The 18,464-nt window shown below is 43.4% G+C and overlaps 2 protein-coding genes across 3 annotated transcripts in view; one reads left to right on the plus strand and one right to left on the minus strand.

Moving 5' to 3' along the window:
- Positions 1–17,583, minus strand: part of LOC124488380 — a 232,287-nt gene extending 214,704 nt beyond the window's left edge. Inside the window, exon 1 of the mRNA XM_047051051.1 lies at positions 16,323–17,583. Coding sequence (XP_046907007.1) covers positions 16,323–16,849 — 527 coding nt within the window. The 5' untranslated portion in view covers positions 16,850–17,583. The remainder of the gene's footprint in view (positions 1–16,322) is intronic.
- The window catches only part of hikeshi (heat shock protein nuclear import factor hikeshi), an 86,048-nt gene that overhangs the window by 31,495 nt on the left and 36,089 nt on the right, over positions 1–18,464 (plus strand). The window contains exons 2-3 of one of the 2 annotated variants that reach the window (XM_047051054.1): positions 161–398; positions 493–554. In XM_047051054.1, coding sequence (XP_046907010.1) covers positions 161–398; positions 493–554 — 300 coding nt within the window. Of the gene's footprint in view, positions 1–160; positions 399–492; positions 645–18,464 lie in introns of both variants that reach the window. The other variant, XM_047051053.1, reaches the window with a different exon arrangement.

The raw sequence follows: 18,464 nt of genomic DNA on the forward strand, positions 1-18,464 counted from the left end.
ATACTATTCTAACCTTTACATTAGCATCTGGCATATAGGGTTAAATACTAAGCTACTAACACCATACAATCTTTGTTATACATTCTGTTTTTACCACAGCAATTGGCATAAAAAAGTTGAGGATGTGCCTCTTGACTACATGTTTTTGTGTTATGTTTAGGTCCAAACAGATGCATTACAAGTTGCCAATGACAAATTTGTCTTCAACCTGCCGGATTATGAGAATGTAAACCATGTGGTGGTCTTCATGCTTGGAACAGTGCCTTTTCCAGTAGGCATGGGTGGTGCTGTTTACTTTTCCTTCCCTGACCAAGTTGGTGGTCAAGTTTGGCAACTTCTAGGTTTTATTACTAATGATAAACCTAGTGCTATTTTTAAAATAGCTAGCTTAAAAGCAGGCAAGTATTAGCATGCTATGAATATTGAAAATCAATCTGATTTTTCTGATGAATTGGCATGTAACTGAAATGTGGTTCTATTTTTGTTTTTCAGGTGAGGGTGGTAAACATCCTTTTGGAATGATGGCAGCACCTCAAGCGGTCTCAGTGGCACAAGTAGGTGTGTCTATTGAGCCTCTGGATCAGCTTAGTCAGCAGACGCCAGTTTCAAGTGCTACTGTTTCATCTGTTGACTCATTTACACAGGTTAGGAAATATTCCCATGGATGCAGCAACTGCTCTACAGTGTGTGGAAAATAAATTAATATAAGCTTTGCATCAATCCTATTAATGCATGCCTTAGGCCAACAAAGGCTATCCTATTTAACGCACACATTTCCATGCTTGACTGATTAAGGTTTTTTTTATACTCAGAGTGGAATATTTTTGTCATCGCCAATAAATCTGCCAATATGTTAGTCTGAAGCAGATATATATTAGATCTATATTTTACAGAACAGCGCGGCCGAAAAACATCTCACACACAAATTACAACAAAGTCTGAGTGAGCAGCATGAAGGAGTCATGAATAGAGCCAACCCATGAAGGGGCTTGTTATTGTTTTTTAGTCATGGTAAAGAACCATTGCAATAGGAATTGGAATGGAGATTTATGGAATCTTCTTGGTAGTATAAATAGTTGTAACTACCTACATATATTTACATTTGAGCAGTTTAAAGCTTCAATTTGCTGCAATCTGAGAGAAAATTTGATCCGCTAAAACCAGCACGGTGAACAGAGCAAGCTAGCGAACCTGACAGGAGTTCTGCTGCAGCTGTGTGCATTAGCCAGATGTGATACGGAAACAAATTTCTCCTCATTTGCAACAGCCTACAATCCAACAACAATGGCCTCTCCCAAAAAGCTAAACAAAACAACACATTTAGCAATACAAATTAATTTTACAACAAAAAATGTCAAATGCGCTAACTATTTTCCTCTTGTTTCACTCAAAGATTCAAAACACAATTTAGCTAGCTAACCACCAGATCTGACAAGGCTGTCAACTTTCCAGAAATGTGTCCTCTCCCGCCGCTGTCCTCAACTTTTATACCACCCAACTAACCAATCAGCATTTAGTAAAAAGCATTTTTTGTAGATATTTTTTGGATTGCCTGAGCAGAAATATACAAAATACAGTGGGGCAAAAACTAAACGAAGGAAACCAAATCAGATTTTTTCCCCTTAATTTTAGAAGAGGGGGTGGGGGGGTGGGGGGGGTGGGGGGGCGCACAAGGAAACTAATTTAAGGGCTATTTTGCTCATGTTTTGGTTTAATTGCATGTAATGAATGTAAATGTAATTGCGCATTAATACTTTTTCCCTGCCTTTCAAGGATGCAATGTGCCTAGCAAAATATGTCTAGTTTATATAGTAAGTAAGTAAGTAAGTAAAGTTTATTTGTATAGCACCTCTCGCAGATAAAAATCACGAAGTGCTTCACAACAAAATGAAAATGAAATATAACACTACAAATTGAGAATACAGGAACATTTTAAATAGAAAACATGACAAACAACCATGAAAAACCCTCTAGTTGCTTTTAGCTTTTAGTCGAGATGCTTTTTAAAAGCTTCGACAGAAGTTGCAAACTGTATAAAGGGAGGCAAGGCATTCCACAACCTAGGGGCCAATGCTTGGAATGAACGATCCCCTCTAGTTTTAAAATGGGTACAGGAAACTACTAAAAGCTTCTGACCTTATGACCTCAGATTAATAGATATAGTCTATAATATGTGCAAAATTATGACAAATATGCCAATTCTATGAAGTGCATTACTTTCAAATGAGCGTTTGTGTGTTGACTGGTAAGCGCAATTATTTTGTCATGAGGAACAATAATTGTAAATGCAAATGCATTTGGTAAAGTGGATAAACATAACAAATACATACATTTAACATATTCACACGAGCAAAACTAATTATATGATATGACTTTGATAGTTTGCAACTATTTTGAAAATGGTAGGCTAAACCATTTATGAATAGCCTTTAATAAGGCAGGCCTAATAAAAGGAGATGATGGCATGGGGCTGTTATGATCATTGGACTCAATGGTGTAACCGATCGTTCATGAATACAGGGCTCCGTGACTCCTCGATTCGGCCGGCCACACTTTCTTGTCTCCACTCTTTTCGCACATGACTTCCGCCTTCACAATGAAAGTTCCCCATTTCTAAATCCTGCCTAACATAATAACAGCCTTCTCAATAAAATAGCTAATAGCTTACAATAACATTTCTGAAATATCGAGAGGTATAAATGAGTAAATGAGCATTTTATAACCTCTGGCTGCAATTAATGCCCATATTTTGTACAAAGAGTGTGTGAACATAACGATAAGCTAAATTAAATTATTCTTGAGCTCTAAGTAGGCCTATCAGAATGGAATGCTTGTTAACTGGATTTGAGAAAGACAGACAACGTTGAAAGGAACTGCTTAGACCAAATCCATTGATTCACTTTGCAATCGATCATTAGGAGGGGGGATAGGATTTTGCACTTTTAAAACAGCCTGAACGATGCAGTCACGGTTTAGCAGCTCAAAAAGAAAATCCAGTGCAAAATGCAATACCCAAGATTAGCGTTATTTTATACAGTCCATAGATGTAAAGGGAACAAAACGTAGGCTATTCTAAATGATGTCAGGCAAGTTGTAGTAGATGGGCCGCCTACTTGATTTGTCAAATGCAACTTTCATTTTATATGCGCTACTGCCCTTGCATAACCCACCATGCAAACTTGAAACCGGAGTCCCAATGTTACAGTAAAAGCTTACATGAAACCAAAATACATATTATCAACCAGTATATTATCCACTGCCTATTATAGGCTACACTGCCTGTCTTGTAATTCCGAAAGTTGTTAAATTAGACTAAGCATCAACATGTAGGCTAACATCAAGTAAACCTACAGCATATAATTCCCAATAATGTGGCTCTTATTTTTGCAATACTTGCACCATGTCATTGGTGCAAGTATTGCAAGTGTCACCATCAAGGCGTCGTCAGGGTAGGGGTGCGGTTCGGTGGGCTCGGGATTTCATCTCTGCTTTTTGCAGATGATGTGGTGTTTTTTTCTTCATCAGTCCGTGACCTTCAGCACTCACTGGATCATATCGCAGTCGAGTATGATGCTGAGGATTAGCACCTCTAAATCTGAGGCCTCCGAAGGAGTGCTTACTCTGGGTAGAGAATGAATTCTTAGCCCAAGTGAAGGAGTTCAAGTACCTCGGGGTCTTGTTCACGAGTGAGGGGACAATGGAGCGGGAGGTTGGCTGGAGAATCAGGGCAGCGGGGGTGGTGTTGCATTCGCTCTATCGCACAAAGAGAGCTTTGCCTTCCGGCTGAATCTACCGATCAACCAATTTTGTTCCTACCCTCACCTACGGTCATGAACGCTGGGTCATGACCGAAAGAATTACCTTGCGAGTGTAAGGCGCCGAAATGGGTTTCCTCTGGAGGATGGCTGGCTTCTCCCTGAGGAGCTTGGAGTAGAGCTGCTGCTCCTTTGCGTCGAAAGGAACCAGTTGAGGTGGTTTGGACATTTGGTAAGGATGCCCCCTGGGCTCCAGGCACGTCCAGCCGGGAGGAGGCATCGGGAAAGACCCAGGACTAGGTGGAGAGGTTATACCTCCCTACTGGCCTGGGAATGCCTCGGGGTCCCCCAGTCAGAACTGGTTACTGTGGCTCGGGAGGGGGACCCCCTGCTGGAGCTGCTGCCCCTGCGTCCAGACTAATAAGATTGCGGTTGATGGATGGATCACTTACTGCATTACGGTCACTGTGCACTAGTCATATAGGATGTCACACATGTTGTGGGTTAGACTGCAGTTGGTCTATAAATGCATTATTATATAATGACTAGTGCTGTCAGTTAAACGCGTTATTAACGCCGTTAACGTAAACCCAAATTAATGGCGTCAATTTGTTTATCGCGCGATTAACGCTCTTTTTGACCTAGCAAATGTTTTAGTTTTTTTCCACAGTCTGTTGCAACAACCACTGACTTTAGAAAAACTACAATACCACACCGGATCTACCTAGACCGGAAACAAAACAACAGGCACGCCACACACACTTGTTTGGGCTTGCGAGCCGGCTAAAGAGTCGTAGCAGAGCCCGTTTACGGATATTAGACATTCTCTGGTAGTAGGCTAATTTACGTTTTGAGTTGATTGCCAGCACCAGACGCCAAAATGGATGCCAATAAGATTCTGAATGGAAACTTTACTTTTAAAAGGTTGCCAAATGGTTCCATTGACAAGACCAAAGTGATCCGTGTGTTCTGTCGTTGTGAATCATCGCAGCACGTCGTGGAGTCTAAAAAACGATTTTGATGGCCAAGCACACAGCTGATGCGAATTCTCCGGCCGCTCGTCAAAGCCAGGTTGTTTTCAATTTTAAAAAAACATTTGCACGAAGCAATCCGAACCACTTTTCCATGTCGATAAGAGCATTAAAATTTGAAAAAAGAATGGATGAAAAAGAAATCAAGGGACATTTAGAATAGATAAAAATGTGCGATTAATTGAGATTAATCCCGAGTTAACTATGACACTAATGCGATTAATCGCGATTAAATATTTTAATCGTTTGACAACTCTAATGATGACATTATCAACATTCTATTGTCGGCTGAACATGATCACGTTGTTCCCCAGTAAAAGGTATAAAACACTGGGGCTGAAACGATTTGTCAACGTTATTGATGTTTTTAGTTTTTACACCAAATATCTCTGTTGTCATTTGATCTAATATGACCTATTTTAAGGGCCTGCCATAATGCGATTTGATCGGTGCTGCGCTGTAGCGCTACACTGTAACACTCCCGTATGCAATTCAATAGAAGTCGAGACATCAAGGTGTTTATGAGAATGTCGGAGTGCAAACGAAGCCGAACTAGCAGAGTGGGGGAAAGTTTTAACGACTATCAAAATAATCGTTTGTTGCAGCCCTAATAAACACACACACTCGTAGACATGGAATGGCCTGATTGATCCAGTTATCCCGGCAAAACATTTATTGATCTTAATTTATTGTCAAGGCATGGTCCAGCCATTGCAAATATGAGAGGCAAGAGTCGTTGTTCTACGTAAAATGTCTTACTGTAATATTGGGACTCCGTGTCAATATCCACGGGATACTGGATATTGAGGCAGTAGTAGGATCCAAACATCAAACAGATGTCAGAGATGAAGTTGGGGATGTGGTCATTCACAACCTTGCCATCTACACTTAGCATAAACTGTCTTGAGGCATAGCAAGTTGTTCCTGCAAAGAACAGACAGGTAGAATAGCAGACCAACCATTGCTATCCAGAAGCAGTCTTACCAAAATTGCTAGGCTTTGAAGCTGCACTTCGAAACATGACACTGCATGACAGTTTTCATGAAATACTTCCTAACATTAGCTTAGTGAAACTGATTATCAACACTTACCACATATGCATGGTGTCACAGGCAAGCTTTCTTGTACTTATTTTGCCAGACATATTTGTTCAACATCTTTGACATCTTCTGAGCAGCCCTCCAACGGTCCTCCAGCTTTGTGACAGCCTGAGCTCTCTGCTATTGTTTGCACAAATGGTTCTCATGAAGTCCAGAAGCCGTTCTCCCTTTTTTTCCCCGACATTGGTGAGGAAAGTCTCTTTCAGCGATATCCCATTGAGCTCTTGGAAGAGGACTGTCATGCCAATCTCCTGGAACAAAAAAGGCCAATACTCTATGAGGGATTGCAGATCTGTTCCCTGGTTTATCTCTACGTTTGGAGTAGTAGGTACACTTCATTAGAGTTTCTACGTTGCCTCGGATGAAGTTAGTCTGTTTACTGAGCGCTTTCATTTGGTCTTTCTTTTCTTGTTGGCTTCCTTGTGTCTTACTCACTGGCATGTATTTCATTTTCCACTTTATGCAATTGTAACCCTCATACTCAATTCTAATCACCCTAATAGCTCCGCAGCATGGGAGAGGAATTGGTGAAGGTTACTAAAATGTACACACACTATTTATTTACAATAGCCGAACTTCGGGCATATGACTACCTAGGGTGCAGAGAGGCCTGGTTAGCTTATTATATAGCTATACAGTTATTTGACACATGAAACATTAACTTCACAACCATTGAACACATTATAACCGGTTTATCAGAGACAGGCAACTTAAACCCTTTTCAATTGTATTATAACACAGAGAAATAAACAAAATATACCCAGGGTTTTCTATTGTAACTCTGTGTGGTACCACAACGTTGGCGTGCTTGTTGGAGCTCTGTAGAGAGAATGTCGTTACTCACTGTTCCTCGGCAACCCAGAAAGCCGTTAGCTAGCAGTCTCGTCCACCCTCAGCGGGAAGTTAGCAACAGTCCACCTGCAGCCACGCCGCTAGCTCCTGCAGGCACGCCGCTAGATCCTTCTCAGCAAAACAAGTTCAAGTCTTTTATTTGTCAGATGCACAGAACAACACAAGGTTAGACTGGGCACTGAAATTCTTAAGACAAGACAACGCAAGCACCTGACATAACATAACATATAAGTACACGGAACAAATTTACATCTATGCTGAGCTTAGATAAGTGAACTTCCTAAATATACAGATAGCAATAAATAAACGACTATACTAACCCTAACACTAAAACTTCCAAAATTACAGATACAAATAAATAGTACGCTATACTAACCCTAATGCACAAAAAACCTGTTTCAACCCTATAACCTATCTAACCTAAGTGGAGTACAGTGCAATAGTGCAAATTTGCAGATCAGTGACTATGTCAATGACCAAACAGGAGCCTGGTGGCGAGGTACAGTGAGGTACAGTAGTGCAATGTTACTGAAAGAGCAACCAGTAGCTGAAAGTGACAGTGCATAAGTGACTAGTGTGCAGTAAAAATGTCCATATCAGTGTCCATTGAGAAGCCTGATGACCCAGGGGTAGAAACTGTTGTTCAGTCTGCGTGTGCGCGACCGGATGCTGCGGTAACGCCTGCCAGAAGGCAACGGGGTAAAGAGACTGAAGGATGGGTGGGAACAGTCTCTTAGAATCCTGCTGGCTTTCCTTAGGCAACGTGTGTGGTAGGTGTCCTGTAGGGCTGGGAGCTTCCTGCCGATGATGAACTCAGCAGAACGGACCACACTTTGTAGGGCCTTGCGGTCCCGGTCTGTGCAGCTCCCATACCACACTGTGATACAACCAGTCAGAATGCTCTCTATAGTGCATCTGTAAAAGTTAGTGAGGATGACTGAGTCCATGCCAAACTTCTTCAGTCTCCTCAGGAAGAAGAGGCGCTTACGGGCCGCTTTGACCACCTTGTCCGTGTGAACAGACCAGGTGAGGTCATTGCTGATGTTCACCCCGAGGAACTTGAAGCAGCTGACCTTCTCCACTTCCGATCCATTGAAACAGGGGTGCATGCTCCTCCTCCTGCCGCCTCCTATAGTCCACAATCATCTCCTTGGTCTTGCTGATGTTAAGAGAGAGGTTGTTGTCCTGACACCATGATGTAAGGGTGTCAACTTCCTCTCTGTAGGCTGACTCGTCACTGTCAGAGATGAGGCCCACGATGGTTGTGTCGTCAGCAAACCCAGCGTTACCCAGTGAACCTCGACCACAGTTTACTCACCCACTTCAGCAGGGCCACACCAAAGATACTAAAGTCCCCGTTTTCCAAATGTAATCCAGTAGAAATAATTAACTTGCTCCCAGCTCTCAGCGTCTCTCTTTTTCCTCTTGAAAATCGATCTGTCCTCTCGTTTTTCTCATTTCGCCCCCTCCCAACAAAACAATATCTTACCAACTCTGATTGGCACTGATTGGCTAGTCACAAAATTGACACATGAACGCACCCATTACAGAAGCAAAGAAAAGTTATTAAACACCAGGGACAACTGGACCAGCCCACGTTTTTCTTTCTTTTAAATGAAAACAATAGAACAATATATTTAACACTTTAGCAGGTTTTTAACACTTTAGCAGTAGTCCAGCGGGTGAACGACGGGGAGAGACTGACTGAAGAGCATGTTGAGGAAGATGGAGTAGACAACGCTGACTGACTATGATTGGTTTGTGTTGTAAAGAATGAAATCAAAAGAATTGAATAGGGCTGTCCCCACTCAGTCGACTAGTCGGTTTTCTGGTCGATATGCTCTTGGTCGACTAGGATGTTTTAGACTTCCTTATGGCAGTGTGAGATCTGATTCCCGCTTGTGTCACCATTGCTGAAATAAAGAAATGTTCTACAGAAATTGTAGATTATATTATTTAAGACAAATAAAGCACTGCTAAAAATATATAATTTAAAAGAAAAGGTGTTACTGTTTTCCCTTTCGTTAATCTGCGCCTAGTTTTGTTGAGGTTTTTTTGCACATAGCACGAGCACAAATGGCTGCCGAACTACAAACTCTGCCATCGCCTACTTTGTCGGTGTTAATAGTCAAAATGGCAAAGAAATATGTGGTATGGCAGCATTTCATTAAAGCACATTAACAAAGTACCGGTTGACTCGAAAAACATTGAATGCAAACTCTGCCAACAACGGTTTATTTTTCATAGTTCAACGTCAAATATAATGTAGCCTACCACCTGAAAAACGTAAGTTGGCCTAGGCCTACTTTGCTCATGCTAACGCGCTGGGTTGAAAAATGAATAATATGACAGTATCTTCTCCGGCCAAGAGAACACAATCTTTCTCTGTTGCATCGTTCCCCACTCGGCTTCTACGTAAGTTCGCATGCTGCACATTTTTAGACAGTGATCAGCACGGTCTGATGATTTGCATGTTAAACAAACAATATTTTGTATTTGTTGTACATTGTAAAAGATAATACATAATAACTAATTAGGCATTTGTATTATATCGGCATTCGGTAACAACAGGACAGGTGACATGAGACTTTATAGCTATTATTGGGGGTGTGCTTGCCTTCGGCGACCACAAACCATTGTTATCTCACATATATTATGTATTGTTTATTTTCGCGCCCCTAAGGCTCAGTCAATATTTGGACTACATAGACAACGGTGGTGTCAAAAGTTTCGTCTTGGTAGTGATTGCGTTGCTTCTATTCGGATTTACGTTACAAGCATACAGCTCCCTAACTGCACTATTGGGAAAGAACATTCTGAACACAGGAAGTTTGAGCTGGAACAGCCAAGTGCTTGTCCCATAACTGACTACGGGGCCTGAGCACAACAACATCGTGACTCATCTATATTCTCTTAAGCACAGCCTAGTGCTTTCTACCCTGCTCTATGCCCTACTCTGGGCCTTGCCCTGATGTGACCCCAACAAACATATATCCCACTATAGGATGATTTCTAGCCCACCACAGATCCCCCCTTATAAGGGTCCCGAAAAACCCTTATACTACGTCAGAAATCTATCGCCGGAGAACCTTAAAACATTTAAACATTGAAAAAAAAAAACCTTACAGAAGAAAAAAATAATTTAAAAAATGTATTGATTTATTCATGAGTATATGTTTTAAGAAATATGCTAGTGTTTGTCTGCAGTGGAACTGTCAGGATTCATGTTGTGCAACAAGGTTTTCATTTTTAAGATTGCCTCGGTTCAGTCTACTCATATGGTTGTAAGCTTGCAATGTGTGTGAGTATTGAAGGACTGAAAATCTTTGTGTCTAATCCAATATGTAATGATGGTAATCAATGACACAAATATGTGTTCTAGAAAGAGTGGTCTGGAGAGGTGGTCGCAGAGGTCCGATAATATCAGCTTTAATGCAGCAGTTGGAAAATCAACAAGTACAGAGCTCTGGGGTTGTCTACGTTTCCCTACCCGCAACAGAGTTTGGGCTGGTTCACGAAGTCCAACTGGCTATCTGTCCCTGCCCCAGCATATATTATACAGTGCAATTGAAACAGAAATATCAAAAAAGGGTTGAGCTTGTTCTCTCGTGTATCAGGGAGTTTGTTCTTCCCCACGCATCCCTTCTGCTCGGGTGCTGTCTCAGCCTGGATTCAAGGTTGCTTCTGAAATGGAGAGATAACAACACAAAATACAGCCTGTTTCCCACACCCTGTGTGAGACACAATGTTTTAAGCCTGAGCACACTTCTAAGTTCATAAGATATACATTTAATAAGCACAAAACATAACTTTAATACATGTATCCTGTATAAAGTCTTACGAGCATTGTTCCCGTTGCTATATAGTGCACAGTGCCCGTGATGCATTTGGTGATTAAGTTGCCACAAATATTAATAACTGGAATTATAGATAGTGCCATGCCCATGATACAGCTAATGATTATAGCACTAGAATTATACTGTAATGTATTATAAATTCTTTAGTATATAGATCCCCTTCTTTCCATGGTTTGACAAAATCCCCCATATTTTCAAACACAGTTTCTCAAAAACACGTTGGTATACGATCAAACATCAAGTCCACATACAACAGTTTCAACATATGCAGTGCCTAGATATTCGTTCAGAATTGCCTTTGTTCCGCTGTGGCTAAAAAATCCTGGAGTAAAACTCCCCCTGGCGTGTCTTAGGCCATATTCTTTTGGGGAGAAACCATGGATGGCCATCATTTCAACATAACTGGGCTTGGGAGGGCAGTCCTCCACAACCCTTCAACAATTATACACAAGATTAATGAATCACATAAACATCACTCAATTATACTTTCAAAAAGAAATCAAACTCAAAAAATAAACAAATTATGTACTTAGTATACTCATTGAGTGATGTTCCACGACCTTAAAGTGGCTTGATTGATTTGTGGACGCCTGGTGTGATCTGGTCTGGACATCATTCAGCCACTGTGACCCTCCCCTCCCTGACCCCCCCGGACCCAGCCGGGCGCAGGATATAAATCAGGAGATGGAAGCCTGTTTTTGAGCAGAAAAAGAGGTTGAGAGTCATCCAACTCCCCCTTCTCTGCTACCATTGGGAAGGCATAGTGGGTTTTGACACGAGACCGGAAAATGGGTATGCAACAGCAGAGGATCAATACTATGGCCAATAAGGTTAGTAGCACAGCTATCCCTATCCTCACACAGCTAATCCCCCAATCTCCCAAGCTTTGTCTCATGAATTCAAACCATTCAGTTTCGTGTCCTGCATTAGCCTTCATCTCCTCTCTCAGTGCTTATAAGTCAGACATGGCATGAGTGAATCGTCCTGTAGGGGCAGTGTTCTTCGGTATAAATGTGCAACATACCTGTCCAATCAGAGTGCAAAACCCCCCCTCGCTCGGCCAGCAGCAAGTCCAATACCTGACGATTCTGCCAGGTCATTGCTGATGTTGCTGACAGCTGCTGTCCCAGGGCGGCGAGAGCCTCGTCAGTATAGTTAATGAAACGCTGCTGATTATAATACAGGTAATTGATCCATTCAGTGTTCTTATTTACCGTTATCCAGGGTAAGATGGACTCAAACCCTGAAGCCACCTCATTTCTAGCTTTAAAGTCATTGGGCACCCCCCTTGGCTGACCTATGGCATCGATTGTTACGTCAGATGTGAAAGCCCGCCTCTTGCGAGGAGCCTCCTCCAGTTTCTCTACTGCCTGGTTTAGCTTGAAGTGGATCACATGGATGACTGCATGTACTCTGGCACATCTCCCTGCCCATCCTACTGGTAGAGTTGATCTTAAACCCTTTGCATAATCACACAGCCAGAACACATCAGCAACTACTTGGTTTTGGAAATGGTAATGACACGCCGGTGGACTTGGACGCCTTTCTTTCACTCCCTTGATCTGTCTGGCCTTTCCATCTATCAGTTTGGTACAGACTCCACCTACCTCCCAAATATAGCTGCAGTCCTCCTCAGGTACCAAGCCTACGTTTACGCTGCCCTGTTTCTCATAGCACTCAAATGACTTCCCTAGCACCAGAGACACTCCTGTTGGTATTGCTATCTCCTCATTCAACAAGGGCAACATTCCGTCTAGGTATTGACAATTAACTCGGATGTCCTCTCTAGCTCCCTCTCCCAGCTCTCCTTCCCTCCCATGTGTATACTCACGAGACCCCAAGTAGGCAAGGCATGCGGCTTCACAGGCGGGGATGTTTTCCCACACCATGTTCTTAGGTACGCTTAGCCCTCTGTTGGTTTTCTCCTCGCATTTCTCCCAACCTAAATGATTGGACGTAACATACACCTCCTCGGGTCTAGGTTTGGAGCACACATAACAATCGGTTAAACCATTTGCTTGCGCGGTGAATTCTGACCATAGATACCATTGGTCGTGCAGCGCCTCCTTTAGTAGCCCTCTGGTGTGTGTTCGCTTGGGTTCACCTGTACCTATCTGCCATGTTGATCCTGCTGCTGAACATGGACCGTCTAGACAGTTGACCATGGCCAGCCTTCGAGTTCCTACATGTTCCAAACCACATCTTTTCTCGGTAATGACCAACCAGACATTCCTTATCCCTATGTACAGATGGTCTGGTGCAACCTTTATTTCAGCCTCGAAATTCTCTAATGTGTTAGTTGCTGGCATTGCATGGGCAATTACTTGTGCTATACATATTGCAATGAACTCTGCTTTGCTCCCCCCTTCTCCTAAAACATCTCGCGTCAACCCACTTACCTCTCCCTCACCCAGCGGTTTGCTCGGGAAGAGGATTCTGCGGTGTGGGTGTGGAGTCTGCCAGGATCGTCCCCTGCTCACTCAGCTGCACGTCTCTTAGCGGCTGCACGAGTAGTGGCGCCATCAAGTTCACTGGCGGGCTGTTGGAGGTTCGATGGCCTCTGGCAGTGTCCCCCCTTGGTGAACCTTCACTGGCTCGACCCCTGGATTTGGATCTGGTTTGACTTTCTCCTGGAATTAGATACAGTCCAGGAACAGGATATTTCTGGGGTCAGGGGAGAGTCTTATTCTGTTAGATGATCTTGGTGCATTAGTTGGCACTCTGTCATCATAGTGGAGGTGAGTTTTATAGAAACCGGGACATTGGCTGTGTCTACTACCGCGCACTTTATGAAGTACACTGCAATACAATACAGTGCCCTGCAAAACAGGGCACTTACATATTCAGTGCACTCTGTCGCTGATAAGTGCTGTCTCAAATGGAACACTGCTACGTTAAACACTTGGTGGAAGTGACGGACGCAAATCTGCTCGCCACACCCGCAAAACCTGCCAAAATGAACTCGCTTCTCCACTTAAGTAGAAAAAGCTGCCAAAAGGGCTCCTCCTTTTCCGCTACGTAGCCAAGATGGCGCCCGTTTAGGGCGAGTAGTGTCCATCGTTGTACATGTTTGCAGTGCGCCATCCTGGTACTTTCAGTGCACTGAATTATTCTGGTTTTGTGAGTGAAGCGCCCTAAGCACTGAAAGTCAGTGCTCGAAGTGCACAAGTGCGCGGTAGTAGACACAGCCAGAGAGATGGGTATACAGTCATAACAGCTTCAAGCTTAGGATGTTTAGTTTAGTCCTAGCTTTTGTGAAACTTCATCAGAAACAATGTAAATGTAGGCATACATCACCAATCCCCACATTCCTCTGCCACTCGCCAGTTGTTCTCCATGCACGGGCAGTGGACTCTGGGAGGTGTTAACTCAGAGCCAACAAACATCGTTAATGTCATCAATAAACCCTGGTTCTATCAACCTAAACCACCTAGGCATTTTGTTAACAATTACTTTAGTTTCACATTTCAAATGACAAAATTGCTGTTGCATCCACCTCATGTGTCCCCGTTCCACTCACCCCCCTTCTTCCCAGTTGGAACGCAACCAGGAAGGGATTGTTGATATTCGGCGGTTGAGTTTCATTTTCTGATCCCTCAACAGGGAGCAGGTTTTGAGTGACTGTTCGCCGTTGTCCAGGGTGGCTTGGTAACTTCGGGCCCTGGATTTGGTCCTTGGTCTTAAGCACAACCTTGACTTCTGAGGCACGAGCAGGAAGCTCTCAACCTCAGTCTCAGGCCCAGTTGGAGGGATGAGAGTTAACCAACGTCATTTGTGCGCTTTGCCTTTAGGACAGCACTGTCCTGTACTGTATCAGGGAAATCAGAGTCAATAGGTGTTATAGGTGTGACCAAGTTTGATGTGGGATTTATAACGGTGATTACAGATGGACCACATGGTTAACCCTTCAAACTGTGTTGTGGTCATCGTTGCTCGTGACCCAGTGTTCAGGCAGTGTTTCTACACGGGGGTGTTGACTTTTCCCCCGGTCGCCTTTACTGGAGACTCGGCCACCAGGCTGGATACTGGTTGGTTTCTCCGAGGCTTGTTCTATCCTCCTTCTCCTTACTTGTATTCCTACAAAACATCTTTAACAAAAAAGCTTCACCATAGTCTAAGGGTTAGACTATCAAAATTATAGATGTTACTTAGGGTGTGCTTTGCTTATCTATCAAATAAATTATCGATTTAAAATTGCCTCTGTTTCTGAGACCATAGTCCAATTTTTTCCTATCCCCCTTCCCCCCATCGCATTGTTCTTATCTATGCGATTCCTGGGGGACAGAATTTTTTTTAGTAAGTAACAACCTAAATTCTTCATATTCCTTCACATATTTATAATATTTTTTACCTCTTCTTTTAGTGTAGCGAACACCCCCTGTTCTGCTAGCCTCACCACTGCCTATCCGCCTTTCAAGCCGTCTGGGTCTCGCAACATTGTGACATAACTCCTGACTCGTGACTCTTGTCAGCAGAAATTTACCCCGTTCAACAAGATTTGCAATTTTGTGGTGTGTGTAAATTGTGATTGGATAGCCCACAGTGAGTGTTGATGCCTTCTCATACATGTGGTGTATTGCGGCTAAACCTTGATAGCATGGCGGCAAGGCTGCCTCAACTGGTGTCAGTCCACATGAATAGTAAGCAATGGGTTGCTTACGCCCTCCTTTGGAGGACTGTGTCAACATTGCAGTGGCGTGGTGTGTGCGGTTGGATACATACAGGAAGAAGGGTTTCTCGTAGTTCGGGAGGGCCAGAGCTGGTGCCTGTTGTAGACTCAGTTTGATATCCGTGAATGCTTTCTACCCCCCCTCAGTCCATTTTGGTGTCTGTAGAGAGGTGACTCCTGCTTCTTTCATCATTTCTCGGAGGGGAGCGGCTACTGGGAAACTAGGCCCAGCGTCAGCACTTCTGGCTTGCTCCCCCACTGCCTGTTTTGACCGCAGCCCTAGGGGGAGTCGTGAGCACTGCTTGTAGGCCGGACTTCAGTTGGAGTTTGTTCAGCTTCCGCACGTCCTCTCGGTCACTCTGCAGCCTTTTGTTTTCATTTTTCCTTTCCCTTAACACGGCATGGGCAATGTGTTTGCAAAACTGGGCAAAAGGCATGGAATAGAGACTCACTACGTCTCCTAACCGCCCCTGAACAGTCTTTGACAGGCCTCGAACGACCCCTTGTGAAACATGGCTTCTTGCAGGACCTCTTCTTCTGGATTTTTTCCCAGTTCAGCTCTCCATTTTCCCAAGGTTTTGTGGATGAACGCCATTGGTGGCTCAGATGGTTCAATTGTCTCCCCAATGAGCATGTCCAGCCTGACCCGGTCCGGGAAAAGGGTCCTCAGATTCTCCCAGACTTCGGTGCAAATTCCATTGAAAAGATCTCTGTCTTCCGTCTTCTCCATGTGAACTTAGGACATCTGCCAGGTGTCGTGAGTGCATGACGTCACTCAAGCCTCCCGCCCCCAAGGTACGCCCAAGAATCATTTTTATGTCTCCTATGGCGATATTGTCGCCTAGTGTCTCTTGCTCAAACGCCTTAATCCACCTACTCGCTCCCTCATATGGATTAGGGAGCCAAGTAATTAGTCCTGTCTATAGTACATCTGATCTCCTCTGACCAGGATGGGGGCTTGATAGTATGAGGGAGGCCTTCTGTCACGGACTGGCCTTCCCTGACTTGCTTCTCTGTCTGGGAGGGGATGGACGGGGCTCTGGGCACGGGGAGGGGCTGGGGTCGTGGACCGGGCCATGAAGATGGATGAAGACCTTGGGTTCTCTGCCTCACCCGCATACAAGGTATTTCTGGGTGGGGCAGAGCTGCTCTTCTCTTTATCATATGGGGGAGGGGAGGCTCTATCTAGAGTCCCATGATCAGTTTTGGCTGCAAGCAGGCAAGCCTTAACTGTGTCACAATAGTTTTGTCCTTGTTGTTCGTACAGCTTCAGAACTCCAGCTTCCTCCTTCTGCTTTCTGAGTTTTTCCTTGACCGATCCAGAATGGCCGTGATTGGCGACCAGGACCCTCATGTCGTTGCAGAGGCTTAGATCGAAGGTCCCGTGCTCCGGCCATGATGGTGTCATCTTGGCAGTGCGCTTAGCCCATTTCCTGTTCATCTCGAGGAGACGCTCTCGGAGAAGAGGATGTTGGAGGCTGAGGACCTCCTGGGCGGTCACGCGCGGAGGCCCAGCTGGCACGGTCTGGTCAGGCGACAGGATAGCTCTGGCTCCTCCCTCTACCGGTCTTTTTGGCACACTCATGATGCGTTTGGGATGGAACAGGCAGATCTAAACTTAAGGATATGAGTGTTACTGGCCAGTTTATATACATATGCCACTTGCATACATTCATTCCTGTATCTTCCTTAATGTGTGAATGTAAATGAGTTGTTTGTTGAACAAGGCAAATGTACAGCTGACAGTAATGGAGACACTCATTGTTCTTTCTTTTTATTTTATTACAGTCAACAGTTTTATTTCTACTCCTTCTATCAGTTTTCAAGCAACAGGGATCCAAATGCCCTGATCAGCATCTGTAATGTTCAGAGAACAGCATGTAAGATACTTTTTTACCACATTTGTTCTTGCTTTTTGCAGTTTACTTTGATCATTTTATTCATTGAATCTTTGTTCTTGATTTGTTTTATAAAACATTTCTTACACATTTTTTATCAAATGGTTAAATTATTGTTCTCTTAGAAATATAACAGTCTTCATTAATTCAACCTCTTTATCATAGTTATGATATACACACATTTCTTGGGCAGCGCCCTTTGACCCTGCTCAGCCCCGCCTGTACAAGTCACTCTTTCTCCAAGCTGTGAGTATGCGAATGATTGCGCAATAGACACACCTCTCTTGCCACAGGCTCCACTTTGCTGGTTTTCTTCAGGATCATACGTGTTAATATCAAAACTTCTCTATCTGACTCCATACATGTTATGGCTTTTTTCAACGGAGACTTAGTCCTTTCCTGCCTGTCCCTCCGAGGCAGCTTTTGTAAACACAGCTGTCTCGAGAAGTGTAGGCAGTTCGCGGATCTTACTGTCTCAGCTTGATATTACCAGAACACAATATTTGCATTATCTATATTATCTACAGATATCCATCTACTGTTAGTTTATTCAGCACGTCTTAAGATAAATCATACGGGTCATGAGTCCTAATTTACTTTCGACTAAAGAATCAGCTACTTTCTTTCTGCTGTCACTTTGTTGTTATTCAGTGAAAACTAAACAGGACATAGATATTTTACAAAGTATAATTTGTTTTTGAGGTCTGTTGAAAAGGTTAGTCACGCATGCAAATGCTCGTCAAATTGTTAACATCTTTGGCTACCATGATTTTCTCCAACAGCCTTGTTTTGTAGTGTAACAACAACTCCAGTCATTCCACACGTGTTGATATCATTTGTTGACCAACCCGATTGCCCGAACCCTTGACTATTACCAGTTTAAATCAAGGTTTCTAAACGTTATGGTTACTCGGTTTACTCGAATATCTTTTACTGGGCCATAAATGTTTTTTTGCACCATGGGGGCAACTTTATCTCATAGGAATCGCCGGATATCCCCCTAGCTACCCCTTACCGGATACGATCGTTTTGAAAGCTTTAGCAAGAAAACATTACATTCATTATCCTTTCATTCAGGGAGACATACAGGTATCCTTTTGTAACTCAACGTTTGTAACCGACTTTCTCCTCTTTCTCAGCCTTTTCACTTTGCTCAGTTCAAAATTTGTATCTAGGCATTTTCAGGTTTACAGGTTTTTTAATTGGCTACCTTCGTCCAAATGTAGATTTCTCCTGAATCTCGTCGGGCTTCACCAGTTTTGTGGAAGGCTTCTGAAGTGGTTCTTATCGATCAAGAATAAT

This window comes from Hypomesus transpacificus, unplaced genomic scaffold (assembly GCF_021917145.1).
Source record: "Hypomesus transpacificus isolate Combined female unplaced genomic scaffold, fHypTra1 scaffold_134, whole genome shotgun sequence".
NCBI lineage: Eukaryota > Metazoa > Chordata > Actinopteri > Osmeriformes > Osmeridae > Hypomesus > Hypomesus transpacificus.